The 17462-nt window shown below is 54.2% G+C and overlaps 2 protein-coding genes across 4 annotated transcripts; one reads left to right on the forward strand and one right to left on the reverse strand.

Annotated features, from left to right (window-relative positions):
- Window positions 1-181: 181 nt before the first annotated feature.
- On the reverse strand, window positions 182-14235 carry CGN (cingulin). Of its 3 annotated transcripts, XM_077192021.1 has the most exons (21): window positions 14168-14226; window positions 10691-10813; window positions 8359-9383; window positions 7880-7971; window positions 7552-7621; window positions 7136-7227; window positions 6572-6686; window positions 6179-6358; window positions 5748-5896; window positions 5451-5583; window positions 5251-5313; window positions 4911-5042; window positions 4602-4754; window positions 4008-4178; window positions 3749-3910; window positions 3435-3524; window positions 2879-2962; window positions 2234-2355; window positions 1832-1940; window positions 1247-1410; window positions 182-736 (listed from the first exon to the last, which is right to left on the reverse strand). In XM_077192021.1, exons 3-21 carry the CDS (start codon window positions 9358-9360, stop codon window positions 619-621), a joined length of 3201 nt encoding a protein of 1066 aa, XP_077048136.1. In that variant the 5' UTR covers window positions 9361-9383; window positions 10691-10813; window positions 14168-14226; the 3' UTR covers window positions 182-618. The 3 variants fall into 3 exon arrangements, with proteins under 3 accessions (XP_077048136.1, XP_077048137.1, XP_077048138.1); XM_077192022.1 differs by lacking the exon at window positions 10691-10813 and having other exon boundaries at window positions 14168-14235; XM_077192023.1 differs by lacking the exon at window positions 2234-2355.
- Window positions 14236-14246: 11 nt separating this feature from the next.
- PSMB4 (proteasome 20S subunit beta 4) lies at window positions 14247-17251 on the forward strand. The gene is made up of 7 exons (XM_054653225.2): window positions 14247-14602; window positions 15037-15243; window positions 15770-15916; window positions 16106-16187; window positions 16332-16454; window positions 16866-16954; window positions 17125-17251. The coding sequence occupies exons 1-7, from the start codon at window positions 14262-14264 to the stop codon at window positions 17135-17137; spliced, it is 1002 nt and encodes a 333-aa protein (XP_054509200.2). The 5' UTR covers window positions 14247-14261; the 3' UTR covers window positions 17138-17251.
- Window positions 17252-17462: the final 211 nt, after the last annotated feature.

A 17462-nucleotide genomic window follows, 5' to 3' on the forward strand; every position in this document is an offset into this window, starting at 1 on the left:
GGGGGACATCGGGGGACAGAGGTGGCACCTGAGAATTCCTAAGAATTCCCACCCAGAATTCACAAATACCACCCAGAATTCCCCAAAATTTCCAAGAATTTCCCACCCAGAGTTCCTGAAAATTCATGAACATTCCTACCTAGAATTCCCATCCAGAATTCCCAAAAATTTCAGACCCTGCTGCCCTTAAACTGCTGGATTTTATTCCAAACATCTTCAGGAGCGAGTGGGAACAAAAATTCCTGGAATGGGGAAATCCCAGGGTTCCCCCAGAGTGTCCTCAGGAGATGGGAAATCCCTAAAAATACCCGGAAATTCTGGGAAATCCTTGGAAATCCCAGGATTCCCACAGGGGTCCCGGCTGTTTTTCCTTCATGTCCTCGCTTTGGGAATTTTTTCCTATGGAGCAGCCGCAGCCCAGGGCTGATCCTGGCCGGAATTCCAGGGCTGATCCCGGACTCAATCCCAGCTCTGGAATTCCCAGGAATCAGCAGGAGGGGGCTGTCCCAGGGATGAGCCCGGAACCGGTCCCAGCCTCGATGATGATGACGATGATGACGATGACGATGATGACGATGACTCCGGCATTCCCGGCATTCCCAACGTTCCCTCCCAGCCTCAGCAGGAGCTGGCCTGCAGGTTGGCCTCGCTCAGGAGGGAGGCGATGGCTGCGGAGCCGAATTCCTCATCCGAGCTCAGCCGCTCGTCTTGCAGCGCCGAGTCCACGGCGCGGCGCCTGCGGGTGAGAATTCCGGCCTTTCCCATGGAATTCCCGGCCTCTGCCATGGAATTCCCAGCCTCTCCCATGGAATTCCCGGCCTTTTCCATGGAATTCACAGCCTCTGCCATGGAATTCCCAGCCTTTTCCATGGAATTCCCAGCCTCTCCCATGGAATTCCCGGCCTCTCCCATGGAATTCCAGCCTTTTCCATGGAATTCCCAGCCTTTTCCATGGAATTCCCAGCCTCTCCCATGGAATTCCCAGCCTCTCCCATGGAATTCCCAGCCTTTTCCATGGAATTCCCAGCCTCTCCCATGGAATTCCCAGCCTCTCCCATGGAATTCCCGGCCTTTTCCAAACCAGAATTCCCTTACCAGGCCTCCTTTTCCATGGATTTAGATCCTTTCCCATGAATTTAGGACTTTTTCCTTGGGATTCAGGGTTTTCCCATGGGCTTCAGACCTTTCCGTGGGTTTAGGGACCTTTCCCATGGATTCTGGAATTTTCCAGCTGGGAATTCCTTACCAGGCCTCCTTTTCCATGGATTTCAGGCGCCGCTGGAGCTGCTCGTTGAGCTCCTGCTGCTCCTCCAGCTCCCGCTGGGATTTTTTCCGGGCGTTTTCCAAGCGCTCGATTTCCTCCTCGGATTCGTCCACCTGGCGCTTCAGGGCCTTCACCCGCAGGCTCAGCTGGGAATTCCCGGGATACAGGGTCAGATTTGGGATTTGGGAATTATGGAAGAATCCTGAGGTGCCCAGGCCTGGCCCTGGCCTTGGAATTTTAAGGATTTTAGAGCTTTTTTTAGGGATTTTAAAGGAATTTTTAAGGATTTTGGGTTTTTTTTCCATCCCAAATCACTCCAGGAATTCCTTGGCTGGGATTTTAGGGATTTTCAGGATCCAAGCTCCATTTTTTCCATGGATTCCCCACCCCTGAGATGGTGGGAATGTCACTGGCCTCAGATTTTTATGGAATTTTTAAGGATCTTTGGGATCTTTACCAGCCCAAACCATTTCAGGGTTCCCTGTCATGGCTCAGATGGGATTTTCGGGATAAATCCTGGATCCTAGCCCAGGTTTTTCCATGGAATTCCAGGAATTCCAGCCCCACCTGGTCCCTTTGGTTGCTGCTGCTCTGCCGCTCCTCGTCCAGCTGCAGCGACAATTCCTTGATTTTCCGCTCCAGCTTCCGGTTGGACGAGAGCAGGACGCTCTTCTCCCTGTGGAAAAATGGGAATTCCATGGATTCCCCACCCTTTGGAGCGTCCTGGGAGTGGGATTTGACGAATCTTTACGGAATTTTAAGGAATTCCAGGGATGTTAAGGGATTTTTAAGGAATTTTTAAGCAATTCTCAGGAACTGGCAAGGAATTTTCAAGGATTTTTTGGGGAGATTTTTAAGGGATTTGGGGTTATGGAAAAATTTGGGAATTGGGAATTGGGAAATGGGATTTGGGATTATGGAAAATGTGGGAATTGGGATTGGAAAAATTTGGGATTTGGGATCGGGCACCTCTCCTCGGCCTGGAGCTGCTCCCGGAGCTCTTCCAGCTGCGATTCCAGCTGGGAATTCCGGCTGCTCCCGGGTCGCTGCTGCCCCTCGGAAGCGGCCAACCGGTTCTTCAGCTCCTTGTTCTGGGAAAAATTCCCAAAAATCCCCCTGATCCCAGGGCTCTTCCCGGTTTTGCCAAGTTTCCCAATGGGGAGGAATTCCAGGAATTCTTTGCAGGATTCCAGGAGTCGGGAAGGTGGGGAAAAGTGGGAACTCTGGGACTTGTCTGTGAGGAAAAGTGGGAATTCTGCACAGGAAAAGTGGGAATTTTGTTGGAATACTGCAGGAAAAACACCCTGGGAGAGGGCAGAGAACCCCAGAAGTTGGGACTGGGAATAAAAGGAAAAGCAGGAAAAGCTGGAGAAAACAGGAAAAAAACAGAAAAAAACCCCAGGAAAAGCAGGGAAAAAGCAGGAAAAAACTGGGAAAACTCTTTGGAATCATGACCCCATTCCCAAGGATCCTTTTCCCAGAATTCCTCACGGAATCTGGGTTCCCCCATGGCCTTTCCCACTAGGATTCGAGGCTGGATCCCGGGATTTTTCCTGGGATTCTTCCAGGATTTTCCTGGGAATTTTTCCAGGATTTTCCAGGGATTTCGCGCACCTGGCGCTCCAGGGAGGATTTGTCACATTCCAGGTCCTGGCGGCTCGAACGTTCCTGGAGCAGCTCTGCCCGCAGCTGCTCGATCTGGGAATAAAACCGGGAAAATCCACAAATTTCCAGGATGTTCCATGTATTTTCCCATGGATTTCAGGAATGGGATCAGCAGATGTGCTGGGATCCTCCAGGAATAGTGGGAAAAGGATCCCTGAGATTATTCCCAGCTGGAAAAATGGGAAAAAATTGGAAAAAATTCCCATTTTATGCCCCATTTATGCCTTGGAATTTTTGCGGAAAAAGGAAGGAATAAAGTCTGGGAAAAGCCCAGAATCCATTGGGATTTAATCCCCAAATTCCCACCCAAACATCAAAAATTGGGAATTCCTTTGGGAATCTTTATCCCTTTTCCCAACCTCTTTAAATGCCATCCCCATTCCCGCCCCAACAATTCCCAGCTGGAATTTTCAGATGGGTCCTTGAAGGCGGGGGCGGGGGTTGGAATTCCGGGAGAATTCAATTTTTGCCAAGATGAGAATTCCCAAAATTCCCTGGATTTTACCTGATCCCGGCTCCGGGTCACCCTCTCGCTCAGCAGCTCCACCGAGCTCCGCTCCTCGTCCAGCTCCAATTCCAGACGTTTGGATTTTTCCTGATGGGAATTTGGGATGGAATTTCTAGGGAATTTTCTGGGAATTTTGGAAAAATTTTTGGAGGAATTTTTGGGGAAATTTCTGGGAATCTTCTGGGAATTCTTTAGGAATTTTTCCATTATTTTTTAGGAGGAATTTTCTGGCAGTGATATTGGAAATTTTTTTCCATTTCTTGGATAATTTTCTGGGATTTTTTTTTTTTTTTTTTTTCAGGAATCCCCACCTCCAGCGCCTTGGAATGCCGAGCTCGCTCTTCCTGGGATCGCTTCCGATTTTCCAGGTCCTGCTCCAGCTCCTGGAGCCTCTGCAGCAGGAGCTCCTTGTCCAGCAGGATCCGATCCCGCTCTTCCCGGTTTTCCTGGATTGTCTCCTTCAGCCGGGAAACCTGCCGGGAAAACCCCAACATTCCTCAAACTCCCGGACGGATTTTCCCAAAAAATCCGCAGAATTCCTGGAAAACTCAGCTCCGATTCCCAACAAACCTCGTCCTGGAGCTTCCCGAGGTTCTGTTGGAATTTTTCTGCCTCAGCCTCGCGGTCTTGGGCGATTTTTTGGGAATCTGTGAGTTCCCGACGGGATTTTTCCTGGAATTCTTCCAGTTGGGATCGGAGCGAGGCCAGGGAGCTCTGGGATTCCGCCGTCATCTGCTCCAGCTGGAAAACAGAAATTTTGGGATTGGGAATTTTGTGGGATGGTGCCAAAACTGGGATCTGGGTGGAAATTTTGGGGGGGTGGAAATCCCAGCATTCCATGAAAAAAGCTGAAAATTCCATGGAAAAAATGGAATTCAATGAAAAAAAAAAAAACAAACTCCCCCCCAGATTCCCCAAACAAACCCCACCCCAAAATGCCACAAAAAAATCTCTGAAATTCAGTGAAAAACCCCCGAAATTCCATGAAAATCCCTGGAATCTTTTCGCACACCTCCTGACTGAGCCGATCCCACCGGAGCCGATCCCAAATCCCGCAGGGAAACCTCACAAGTCCAGGAAAGAACCCCTCCAAAAAAGCCCCAATAATTCACAAAACCCCCCAAAATCCCACGAAAGCCGCTGGAGTTCTGGGAATTCCCGCACCTCCTGGCTGAGCCGATCCCGCCGGAGCCGCTCCTCGCTCAGGGCCGATCCCAAATCCCGCAGCTCCCGCTGGGAGCGCTCCAGGCGCGACACCAAATCCCGCTCCCGCTCCGCACCGGATCCCAGCGACTCGGCCAGCGCCGCGCGCTCCGCCTGCCGCAGACCCCGGCGCGTTTTGGGGGATTTGGGGATGATTTGGGTTTTTTGGGGATTTTTGGGGGAGGTTTGGGTGGGGGTTTTTTTGGTTTTTGGGGGGATTTTTTGTGATTTTTTGGGATTTTTCTTTGGGTTTTTGGGAATCCCCAGCACCTCCAGTTCGGCCACTTTCTCCCGGAGCCTTTCCCAGTTTTCCCGCTGTTCCTGGGATTCCTCCAGCTGCGATTCCAGAACTTTCCGCGCCTCCACCGATGCCTCCAGCGCTGATTCCAGGGAAATCTGGGCCTTGGGGCATCCAAGGGGGATTTTGGGGGATTCTTGAGGAATTTTTTTTAATTTAAAGGCTTTTGGGGGGGATTTTGTAGGAATTCTTTTTAATTTTTTGGGACAACTTTGGCTGAGCCCACAATGAGCAAATCTGGGACCCCAAATTCCGAAAAAGTCCCAAAAATTTCCAAAAAATTTCCAATTTTTGGGATTTCCCCCCCCTTACCTGAGCAGCCTCGTCCCGTTCCCCCCGGAGCTTTTCCAGATCCTTCCGGGCCTGCTCCAGCTCCTGAGAAAAATCCCAAGTTTTAGGGGGAAAAAAAATGGATTTTTGGGGAAAAAAATCCCAAATTTAAGCCAAAAAAAGTCACAAATCTGGGGGGGAAATCCTGAATTTTGGGATAAAACTTCCCAGATTTCTTGCACCTTCCGGAGCTTTTCCATCTCCTGGGGGTCACTCCGGGCTCGATCCCGATCCTCCCGCGCCGCCTGGAATCGCTCCTGGAGCTCCCGGAGTTCCTCCTCCAACTCCTCTCGCTCCAGCCGCACCTGCAGCAGCCTGGAAAATCCCAACAATTCCCAACATTCCAACATTCCCTCCATCCCAAAATCCCCGACCCTGTTTTGTTGGGATTTGGAGTGGAAAGTCATGAAAATCCTGGAAATTCTCAGAAAATCCCAGAAAATCCCAGATTTCAGATCACCCCCAGCTCTGGGACTCACTCCTGCTTGGAATTCCGGAGCTCTTCCTTGTTTTTCTGGAACATTTCCCGCCACTGCTCCGTCTCCTCCGCGCTCTCCTCCAGCTCCCGCCGCAGATTCCGGAGCTGCATTCCCAAATTTTCCCGTTCCTGCTCCAGGCTGGATTTCTCCTGCAAGGAATTGACAAGATTCCCCCAGGAAAAAAAAAAAAAATTCCCCGTGAATTCGAGCCAAAATATCCATGGAATCGGCGCTGAGTCTGTGGAAATTCCAGAGGGATTTTCCCCAATTTTTCCCATGTTCCACTGGGGATTTTTTTTTTCCCGTTTTTTTTCCCCATTCTAGAGGTTTAGAATATGGGGAAAAGCCTGGGATTCCCTGCGCCATCCCAAATTCCAATCCCAAATTCCCACCCCAAATTCCTGTCCCGAATTCCCGTCCCACATTCCCACCTCCGAGACCCGCTCCATCTCCGCCCGGATCGCCTCCATCTCCCCCCGGAGCCGCTCCAGGTCAGAATCGTGCGTGGCCACCTCGGCCTTCAGGGCCCCCTTGAGCGCCTGCAGCTCCCGCTCCTGGCGCCGCCGCGACCCCAAAACCTCCTGCAGCTGCTCCCGGCACTCCTGCAGCTCCTGGCAATGGGAAAACCGGGATCTGGGACATGGGGAAACCCCAGAACATCCTGGGAACGGGACATTTGGGATTTGGGGTTTTTTTGGTGGTTTTTGGGGTTTTTTTGTGTGGTTCTTACTGGGATTTTTCTCATTTTGAGGTTTTTAGAGCTTTTTTTTTTGTGGGTTTTTTTTTTTTTTAATTTTCCCCATTTTTGATGTTTTTAGAGGTACCTGGTAGAGGTCCTGTGTGTCGGGGTCACTTTTGGGGTCGGTGGCCAGCAGCTGCCCCTCGAGGTGGCCCAGCCGTGCCTCCAGCGCCTCCTTGGCGGCTCTCAGCTCGCTCAGCCTGGGCAATGAAGGGTTAACGGGGCAAATCAGGAGTTAATGGGGGAAATCGAGGCTTATTGGGGTTTTCTGGGGGGAATAAATGGTTCCTGGGTTTTTTTGGGGTTCAGAGGGGATTCGGGGGGGTTAGGTGGAATTAGGGGAGGTTTGGGGGTGTTTGGGGGGGATTAAGGGAGGTCTAGAGGGTCTTGAAAGGGTCTTTGGGCCCCAAACCCCAAAAGGGACAAAGGGGGACCCACAGTGACCTCAAACCCCAAAGTGCCACCCAAGACTGCCCCCGACCCTTTGGGGGACCTCAAACCCCAAAGGGACACCAGGGGTGACCCCAAACTCCAAAGGGCCACACCAAACCTGCCCCCAACCCTTCAGGGGATTCCAAATCCCTGGGGGTGACCCCAAAGGGACAATGGGGTGACCCCAAACCCATCCCCCCACCGGTGACCCCATTACTGGGCCTGGCTCCGCTGCAGCTCCTGGGATTTCCTGTCCAGGGCCTCCCGCAGGATTTGGGATTGCGGTGAGTCCGGAGCCACCATGGAACTCTGGGACATATGGAAACATTTGGGATGCTGGGGACATCCCGTCCTAAAATCCCAAATCCAACCCAAATGCCAAACCCATCCCAAATCCATCCCAAATCCCTCCCAAATCCCAAACCCATCCCCCATCTCAAAGCCACCGCAAATCCTAAATCTTAAATCCTAAATCCCAAATCCCAAACCCCAAACCCATCCCAAATCCAGCCCAAACCCAAACCCATCCCCAATCTCAAAGCCATCCCAAATCCTAAATCCAAAACTCCAAACCCCAAACCCATCCCAAACTCCAAATCCCAAACCCCAAACCCCTGGAGTTTTCCCACTCACTGCCAGCTCCTGGAATTTTCCCAGCAGCCTCGAGGTTTTCCTTTTCAGGGAAATTTCGCTCTCAGAGCTCCTGGATTTGGGGTCGGATTTTGGGGGAAAAGAATTGGGAGCGGGGTCATGGGAAAAGGGAAGGGCAGGAATTGCTGCTGGATTCCCCCAAATCCCAAATTTGGGGGAATTGCGGTCATGGAGTGGGAATTTTAGGGCACTTTTGGGGGATTTCGGTGAATTTTAGGGAGGTTTCGAGGGGATTTTGTGGCATTTGGGGGAAATTCGGGGGGATTTGGGGGCCTTTTGAGGCTATTTTTGGGATGTTTTGGGGGCTCACCCCTCCTTTAGGATGCTGTAGATGAGCTCGGTGGGGTTTTCGCCGCCCCCCAATTCCCGCTGGTCCCGCAGCAGGTCCGGGGTGGATTTCAGCTTCAGCAGGGAACAAAAACCCTCAATTCCAACAAAAAACCCCAAATCCCGCATTCCAGAGGGGGAAAAAAACCCAAATTTTATAGGAAAAAACCCATTATTTTATAGAGGAAAACCACAATTTCATAAGAAAATAACCCATTATTTTATAGGGGAAAACCACAATTTCATAGGAAAATAACCCAAATTTAATGGGGAAAAAAGCTCCCAATTTTCTAGGTAAAACTCCCTAGTTTCATCGGAAAACCCCACAAATTTAATGGGAAAACTCCTTAAATTTTATAGGGGAAAAAAAATTTAGGAAAAACCCCAATTTTCATGTAAAGCCCCCATTTTTTAGGAAAAAAAAATCCCCATTTTTTGAGGAACTCCCCCCCCCCCAGATACCTGCATCTCCACGCTCTGCTCCTCCACGCCCCCAAACCCGCCGGGAATTTGGGGAATTTGGGGCGGGACCGCGGCAGATTCCCGGGAATTCCGCGCATCCAAACTCTGCGAGCGCTTCCTCGGAGCCGCACCGGGGCCGCGGAACCTCCGCGCCGCTCGCCCGCGGGGCAAATTCCCGTCGAATTTGGTGATCAAGGAATCCACGGAGCGCAGCGGCTCCGTGTCCACATCCCCAGGAATTTTGGGAATTTCCGCATCCCTTTTTCCCGGCTTTTCCCCGCTCTTGGGAAAAGGCGCGCTGAGGTCCCCGTGCGATTGGGATCGGCGCAGCTCCTCCGAGGGTTTGGCGATTTTCAGGTGCTGATCCGAGGATTTTGGGGCACCCCGAGATCCTCCCGGGTCCTGATCTGAGAATTTTGGGATCCCCCGAGGCCGCCCCGAAGTTTCTTCATCCCAAGATTTGGGGACCCCCCTGGATCCGCCCGAAATTTCCTGATCCGAGGATTTGGGGACCTTCCTCAGTTCCTCATCCCAGGATTTGGGGACCCCCCGCGACCCCCCTGAACCTTCCTGCTCTGAAAATCTTGGGACGCCCTGCACTCCCCCCAACTCCTTCTCCAAAACTTTTGGGACCCCCCGAGATCCCCCTGAATCCTCCTGCTCCGAAAACCCGCGCCCCCCGCGCGCCGCCCCATCCCAAATCTGCCCCTCGGCGCCCCCTCCCTCCTCCTCCTCCTCCTCCTCGGAGCCGCTGTGGGGCCGGGTTTTGGGGGCGCTCGGGGGGGGCTCGGGGTGTCCCCCTCGGATCTGCACGCCGAAGCTGTCTCGGCCGCGCTGGCCGCTGTTGAGCACCACGAAGGGCTGCCCGGCGATGCCCTGGACGCGCACGGCCACGCCGTAGGAGCCGCCGCGGCCGCGGGAGGAGCGCGGGGGGCGCCGCGGCTCCCGCAGGTCGCTGATGAAGCGGATCTGGACGCCGTGGTCCAGCGGCTGCTCCGCCATGGAGCCGGGCCGAGTTCGGGCTCCTTAGGGGGGGAAAAATGGGTTTCCCTCGGTTTTCCCCGGTTTTCGGCATTTTTCCCCCATTTTCCCCCCGGTTTCCCCGTTTCCCTCCCCCCCACCCGTTTTTTTGCGTTTTTCCCCCCCAGTTTCCCCCTTTTCCCCCCATTTTTTGCGTTTTTTCCCCATTTCCCCCCCCCGTTTTGTGTGGTTCTTTCCCCGGTTTTCATCTTTTTCACCCCCGTTTTTTGCGGGTTTTCCCTCATTTTATCACGGTTTTTTCCCCATTTTATCGAGGTTTCTCCCCTGCTTTTCCTCTTTTTTCCCGCTTTTTCCCCCCGGTTTTCCCAGTTTTCCACATTCTATTTCAGGTTTCCCTCTTTCCCCCCATTTTTTCCCAGTTTCTCGGTTTTTCCCATTTTTTACCCGCTTTCCCCCTTTTCTCCCCGTTTTTTCCTGTTTTTTCTCCGATTTCCCTATTTTTTCCCCGGCGTTCCCCATTTTCCCCCTTTTTTCACTTGTCTTCCCCTTTCCCTCCCCCCTTTTTTCCCGATTCCCCTGGTGTTCCCGGGTGTTTTCCCAGTTTTTTCCCGGTTTTTCGGACGAGCGGTGACATTTTGGGAACAGCGCGAGGACGGAACCTCCCCCCGCCCTCGATCCCAGAAATCCTCTGGAAGCCCCGGGAAAAAAAATCGGGAATTTTGGGACGGAGAAGCCGCGAGCCCGCCCCGAATCGGCCCCAAATCCCGGGATTTTTTCCCGGGAGCAGCCGCGGCTGGGAAAAAAATCAGAAATTTCGGGTTGGAAAAGCCGCGATTCTACCCCAAATCCCGGTTTTTTTTTTTTTCGCGGGAATGACGCGAGGAGCTGCGGAATGAGAGGGGGAAGGGGATTTGGGGATGTTTGTTGGGATTTAGGGATGTTTGTTAAGGATTTGGGGATGTTTGTTGGGATATTGGGGATTTTGGGATGCCAGGATGGGTCTGAAGTGTCAGGAGAATCCCAAAATCCCCAAAAAAAAATCCCAAAGGGATCGAGCTGAGCGTGGGATGGGAGTGGGGAAAAGGATCCCGGGCCAAATCCTGCTGCCCCTCCGGAATCCCCACAAATCCCTGAAATGGCCGGGGAAGGATCCTGGGAGCGGAATTCCCGAATCCCTAAATCCCCAAATTCCCGAATCCCTAAATTCCTGAATCCCCGAATCCCATTGGAATCACCACAAATCCCAGGAATCTCAAAATCCCTGGAATTTCAGGGGAAGGATCCCGGGAGTGGAATCCCCAAATCCCCAAATCCCCGGGATCCAGGAAATCCAGGAAATCCAGGGACCGACCTGAGCAGGGAGCAGCGCCGGCGGAAAATCGGGAATTTTTCCAGGTGGCCAAAGGGCAGCGGGGGCGGGGCCGGGGCGGGGCCGGGAGCGATCCCGATGGGAATTCCGGGATCCAGGGAAGACCTTTGGAAAGGCCAGGAGGGGTCAGGATAACCGGGAAGGGCTGGGATCCACCACGAACCCTTGGATCCTTCCCAGATCCCAGGATCCATCCCCAGCCCTGGGATCCATCCCAAATTCCCGAATCCATCCCAGCTCCATCCTGGAGCAGGTGGAGAATCCATGGGGGGGAGGGGGTTGGGAATGTTCCCAGATGGCTCCGGAAAAAACGGGAACGGGAGAGGGTCGGAAAACTGGGAGAGGATTTGGATTTTCCAGAAATTCGGGAGAGGATCGGATATTCCCGAAATGAGGAAATCTGGGACGGGAATTGCTCCTTTGCTCTCCCAGGATTTCTGGGGTTTCCCTGGAAAACTGAAAGGGAAAAAAAAAACGGGAAAAGGGAATTTTGGGCCTGAAAAAATGGGGAAAAAGCAGTAAAATGCAAATTTTGGGGCTGAGAAAAACCAGAATTTTGGGGATTTTCCTGGAAAACCAGAGGGAAAAAAAGCAGAAAAGGGAATTTAGGGCCTAAAAAAAACCCCAAAATGGGAATTTTCCCTGGGAATGGGGTCGGGAAAAATCAGGAGGGGCCATCCCGGCCCCTTTGGAAGGGTGGAATTTTGGGAATTTTCTGGCTGGCCAGGATCCAGGGAAGCACAAAGAGCCTTTGTGGCTCCGACCCAGAAAAAGCCGTTTTGTAATTCCCAGAGTGGCCAGAAAATCTGGGGAAAAAAAATGAAACTGGAGTTCCTTCTCCAGGATTTTTTCCCTTTTTTTTTTTCCCTCTTCCTGAAAGAGGAAAAGGGAATTTGGGATTTTGAGAATGGAGAATGGGAGGGAAAAATCCAGCTGCTCAAGGGTGGGAAAGGAAGGGAAAAAAATCCCAAATTTTCCCAAAATATTCCCAAAATTGCTGGTTTGGGATCTTCCCAATACTTAGAATGGTCCCAGTGAGGTTTCCCCAAAATTCTGCCCCATTCCCGAGTCCCTGGGGCCCAAATCGAGTTCCAAATAATCCTAAAGAATTCCTGAATTATCCCAAATGATCCCAAATGAATTATCTCAAATGATCCTAAATGATCATAAATTATCTCAAATTATCCCAAATTATTCCAAATTAATTGTCCAAAATTATCCCAAACCATCTCAAATTAATTATCCCAAACCATTCCATTTTTTTTTTGCCTCCAGGGGGATTTTTTTTTTGATCTCTCCCAAAATTCCACCCTCGGCTCCTCCCCCGGGCGTTGTTTGGGGCCAAAGTCCGGGAATTTGGAGCCGCGCCCAAAAACCGGGAGCGGCTTTTCCGGATTTTCCAGTTTTTCCCGTTTTCCTGGGAACCCGAAACCGGGCAGGGGCGGAGATCGAAGGGGGAGAGGGAATTACAGCTGGAAAAATGGGAATTTTCACCCGGAAAAAGGGTCGGGAATGGGATCTTTCCCCTGGGAAAAGGCTTGGGAGAGGGATTTCCATTTGGGATCGGGACATTTGGGATCGGGAATGTTCAGGATTGGGATCATTCCCCAGGAGCTGCTCCCGGGGCTCCCTGCGGAGCTGAATTCCAGGAATTCCAGCCCAGCCTTGGGCAGAGCTCCCAGGTCAACCATCGACCCCCAAATCCTGGGAATCATCGACCCCAAATCCTGGGAAATCCCATCCCGGCCGCGCCCGGGGCAATCCCGACCCCGCTCCCAGCGCGGGATCAGGTGTCGGTTTCCAGGGAAATCGAACCCTTGGAACCAGAGCCCGCGGGATAAAATTCCCGAGCACAGAAAAGCGGAAAAGCCTCAGGATAACCGGGAATGATTCCGTTCCTTTGGGATAACCGGGAATGATCTCGTTCCTTTGGGATAACCGAGAATGATCCCATCCCCTCGGAATAACAGGGAATGATCCCATTCCTTTGGGGCAACTGGGAATGATCCCATTCCTCAGGATAACCAGGAATGATCCCATTCCTTTGGGATAACCAGGAATGATCCCATACCCTCAGAATAACCAGGAAAGATCCCATTCCCTGGGATAACCGGGAATGATCCCATTCCTTTGGGATAACTGGGAACGATCCCATTCCTTTGGGATAACTGGGAACGATCCCATTACCTGGACACCAAAATCCCTGCGGGGTTTGGGGTCACTCTGGGCTTGCCCTGAGTTCCATCCCAGATTTCACCCCGAAATTCCTGCCCCGAGGAATTCGCCCTGAGTTCAATCCCACACATTCCCCCCGGGAATTCCCTCCCTGGCCCCAAAAAGCCGCAGGGAAAAGGTGAAACCCCAAATCCTGCCCAGGGAAAGGGAATTCTGATGATCCCAAACCGGTCTGACCAGTCTGGGAATGCCCGGAGCGATCCCAAAAACCGGGAACAAAAAGGAACAAAACCCCTGGATTTGGGATCCCTTGGACTGGGGATCCTCTGGATTTGGGGAGAGGCTCTAAAAATCCCCCTGGATTTTTCCCAAAATATTGAAGGGATAAAAGGCGGAAGTTGCGCTGCCCTGAAAGGTCGGGAAGGGTTTTCTGAGGGGATTCCACAGGACAGGACCCCAAAAAGGGACACTGGGACCCCATAGAGGGACACTGAGACCCCATAGAGGGACACTGGGACCCTACAAAGGGACAGCAGGACCCCATAAAGGGACACTGGGACCTCAAAAAGGGACAATGGGACCCCATAGAGGGACAATGGGACCCCTTTCCATAGGGCAGGACCCCATTAAAGGACACCAGGACCCCTTCCTTGAGGACAGGACCCCATAAAGGGACAGCGGGACCCTGTCCCACGTCCCCAGGCCCCTCTGCGTGTCACCCGAACCCCCTCCAGTGTCACCCGGACCCTGTCCCGTGCCACCAACGCCCTCTGCGCGTCCCCAGGTCTCCTCCCGCTGCCACCAGTGCCCTCTCCCGTGCCTCCACGAGCGTCTCCGGTGTCACCGGCGCCTCCTCCGGTGTCACCGGCACCTCCTCCGGTGTCACCAGCGCCCTGCCCGGTGGGACAAGACCCTGTCCGGTGCCACCAGCGCCCTCTCCGGTGTCACCGGTGCCCTGTCCCGTGCCACCAGCCCCCCCTCTCGTGCCACCAGCGCCCTGCCGGGTGCCCCCAGCGCCCTGTCCGGTGTCACCAAGGCCCCCGCCCAGGGGGCAGGACCCCCTCCCGTGCCACCGGCCCCTGTCCGGTGTCCCCACACCCCTGTCCGGTGTCCCCAGCCCCTGTGCGATGTCCCGAGATCCCTCTGCGATGTTCCCACAGCCCTGTCCGGTGTCACCAGGCCGTGTCCGGTGTCCCCAGCCCCTGCCCGGTGTCCCCGGCCCGGGTCCGGCGTCCCCAGGCCCCGTTTCCCGGTGGTCCCTCCCCGCCCCCCCCCGCCACTCACCGCCCGCTCCCGCCGCAGCCACCGCAACCTGTTACCTTCGCTCAGGCCCCGCCCCTCGCCACTGATTGGCCGGCGCAACCACAAACCCCGCCCAATGGGCACGGCCCCGCACGACAAACACCGCCCACCACCGCACCGGTGCTGCGTCACGTGGTGGTGCCGCCATCTTGAGGAGGGAACCGGCTGGTGTCTTCGCCGCGCTCAAGATGGCGGCGAAGCCACGCCCACTCTACGGCGGCGGGGAGAGGCCGCGTTTCCTCAGCGCAGGCGCAATCGCGGCGTGACTAAGATGGAGGTCGGGGCAGCGCCGCCGCCGTTCTGGGCCGGGGGCCCGGCCCCGGGACAAACGTACATCCCCCGGGCTCTGGGACACACCGACATCGCCCCCCGGGGCACCGGCACCGGGCCCGCCGCACTGCCCGCCGGCCGCACGCTGTGAGGGCAGCGGGGGCGCGGGAAGGGCTGAGGGGGATGGGGGGGGGGGTCCCGGGAGGGATGGGGGAGGAATGGGGGGGAACTGGGGAGGCTGGGGGGGGGAGTCCGTGAGGGGGCAGGAAAATGGGGAGACTGAGGGAATTTAGGGAATTTGGGGAGGGGGAGCGGAAGTGGGGGCATTTGGGGAGTGTCTCTGAGGGCTGGGGGGGCGAACTGGGAGCAGAACTGGGGGGTACTGGGGAGGGGGAAAGGGAAGGGGCAGAAAATCCGGGAATGCCGGGGAGACTCCAGGGGCGCAGAACGGACAAACTGGGACCCAAACTGGAGTGACTGAGACCAAGATTGGTGTAACTGGGACCCAGACTGGGGTAAATGGGACCAAGACTGGTGTGATTGGGACCCACACTGGTGTGACCCCGATCTCGGTGTGCCAGGAGCCCGATGGTGACCGGGACGTCGGTGCTGGGGCTGAAGTTCTCCGGAGGGGTGATGCTGGCCGCGGACACGGTGGGATCCTTCGGATCCCTGGCACGGTTCCGGGGCATCTCCCGGCTCCTCAAGGTCAACGACTCCACCGTGCTCGGAGCCTCCGGGGACCTGGCAGATTTCCAGCACCTGCGGCAGCTCCTGGAGCAGATGGTGTAAGATTCCCGGGAATTCGGGGATTCCCCATCCCAAAATCGATTCCTGGGAATTCCCAGACCAAAATGCCTTGGGAATTCCAAGATTCCCCATCCCACAATCCCCAGCTGATTCCCGGGGATTTGGGAATTTCCCATCTCCAAATCCCTGATTCCTGCGAAGTCCCCACCCCAGAATTCCAGGGGAATATGGGAATTTCGCATCCCCAATCTTTTCTGTGCGCCAATCCCCAGAATTCCTCTGCTCCAATCCCGGAATTCCTTGAGAACCAATCCCAGAATTCCTTGAACACAAATCCATGAATTCCTCTGAAGTCCTTGGGCACAAAATCCCCGAATTCTTTGGAATTCCTTGAGCACAAATCCCTGAATTTCCTGGCATTCCATCCCCAGATTCAGCGGCGTTTTTTGCTCTGCTGCAATACCCGAATCCCTGCTCTCCAGTCCCCAAATCCCTGCTCTCCAATTCCCGCTCTCCAATCCCCGAATCCCTGATCTCCAAGGCCAGAATTCCCTGGAATTACAGGATCGACGAGGAGCTGCTGGGGGACGGGCATAGCTACAGCCCGCGGGCGCTGCACTCGTGGCTGACGCGGGTCCTGTACAACCGGCGCTCCAAGATCAACCCGCTCTGGAACACCGTGCTCATCGCCGGCGTCTACGGCGGGGAGAGGTGAGGAGCCGGGCGCCGGCAGCTCCGGGCCTTTCTCCTTCTTCCCAGGGAAATTCCTGCTCCCTTTTCCTGCCGCGGTCCCCACTGCTTCACAGGGAAATTCCTGCTTTTTCCTGGGCTGCTTCCTGCTCTTTCCCCAAGGGAATGCCCGGTTCCCGGGGTGATTCGCGCTGTCCCGTTGTTCCGCAGTTTCCTGGGATATGTGGACATGCTGGGCGTGGCCTACGAGGCGCCGTCGCTGGCCACGGGATTCGGGGCTTACCTGGCCCAGGTGAGCCCGGGCTCGGGTCTTTACTTCATCATTAAATTATTAATTGATTCTTTTCTTTTTTAGCTCGTTATGTTTTAATCGATATTTTGATTTTTTTAATCTGATTTTAATTGTTCTTTTCCTTTATTCCCAATCCGTGTGCAGCCGCTGCTGCGGGCGGAGCTGGAGCGGGAGCGGGACCGGCTCCCGACGCGGGAGGAGGCGCGGGAGCTGCTGGAGCGCTGCCTGAAGGTGCTCTACTACAGGGATGCCCGCTCCTTCAACAGGGTTTGTATCCCAAATCCATCCCAAAATCCCGGGAATTCACCCCAAAATCTGTGGGATACATGGGATCCATCCCAAACCCATCCCAGTCCTGGGAGCTGCTGGAGCTGCCTGAAGGTGCTCTACTACAGGGATGCCCGCTCCTTCAACAGGGTTTGTATCCAAAATTCACCCCAAAATCCCGGGAATTCACCCCAAAACCCATCCCAAAATCTGTGGGATCCACCCCAAACCCATCCTAATTCCAGGGTTTTTCCCATGGAATCCCAGGGCTGGGACTGAGGAATTCTGGGGTTTTTCCTGTGGGATTCTGGGGTTTTTCCCGTGGGATTCCGGGTGGGGATTAGGGGAATTCCAGGGTTTTTCCCATGGAATTCCAGGGGGGAATTGAGGAATTCCCGGCTTTTCCCACAGTACGAGGTTGCCACGGTGACGGAGAAGGGCGTGGAGCTGGAGGGACCCCTGACCCTGGAGGCCAACTGGGACATCGCCCACGTGGTCAGGTAGGGCTTTGGAATCCCGGGGGCTCTGGGGGCATCCAGGTGAGATCCAGGTGTTCCAGGGAGACAATTCCTGCTCCCTGAGGAACATCCAGGTGGTTTTTCTGCCCCTCTATCCCCCATTTTTCCCTTTTTCCCCCCATTTTTCCCTTTTTTTTTTTCTGTTTTTCCAGAGGTTTCGAGTGATCTCCAGGAGCTGCTCCGGCCTCATCAAATCCCTGTTTTTATCCCATCCCTTCCTTCCCTCTGGAATGGCAAATCTGGCGTTTTTTGGGAATAAAATTGATCATTTAAGACCAATCTGTGTGTTTGTTCTTTGGGAATCCTCAAAAAGCCGTGGGAATTCTCCTGGGAAACGCAGATTTCAGGAAGTTCTGGAATTCTGGGTGGATGCTGTGGCCCCAGATCCCGATTTTTACCGAAATTGTGGAATTTCTGAGGTGGGAAAAGCCCTTCTGGGATGGAGCACAGGAATCCCTAAACCCTGTCCACGATTTTGGGGCATCCCATG

Source organism: Agelaius phoeniceus, chromosome 31, assembly GCF_051311805.1.
Source record: "Agelaius phoeniceus isolate bAgePho1 chromosome 31, bAgePho1.hap1, whole genome shotgun sequence".
Classification (NCBI taxonomy): Eukaryota; Metazoa; Chordata; class Aves; order Passeriformes; family Icteridae; genus Agelaius; species Agelaius phoeniceus.

What these genes read in the sequence shown, in the direction of transcription:
- CGN (XM_077192022.1), bottom strand. Translation starts at nt 9,360, where the DNA reads ATGGCGGAGCAGCCGCTGGACCACGGCGTCCAGATCCGCTTCATCAGC. An exon ending in GGGATCGGCTCAGCCAGGAG is followed by an intron (nt 4,179 to 4,601) that starts GTGCGGGAATTC and finishes TCTGTTTTCCAG; the next exon opens with CTGGAGCAGATGACGGCGGA. An exon ending in TCGGGAAGCTCCAGGACGAG is followed by an intron (nt 3,911 to 4,007) that starts GTTTGTTGGGAA and finishes TTTTCCCGGCAG; the next exon opens with GTTTCCCGGCTGAAGGAGAC.
- PSMB4 (XM_054653225.2), top strand. Translation starts at nt 14,262, where the DNA reads ATGGGCACGGCCCCGCACGACAAACACCGCCCACCACCGCACCGGTGC. An exon ending in CTGCCCGCCGGCCGCACGCT is followed by an intron (nt 14,603 to 15,036) that starts GTGAGGGCAGCG and finishes TCGGTGTGCCAG; the next exon opens with GAGCCCGATGGTGACCGGGA. An exon ending in TCGGGGCTTACCTGGCCCAG is followed by an intron (nt 16,188 to 16,331) that starts GTGAGCCCGGGC and finishes ATCCGTGTGCAG; the next exon opens with CCGCTGCTGCGGGCGGAGCT.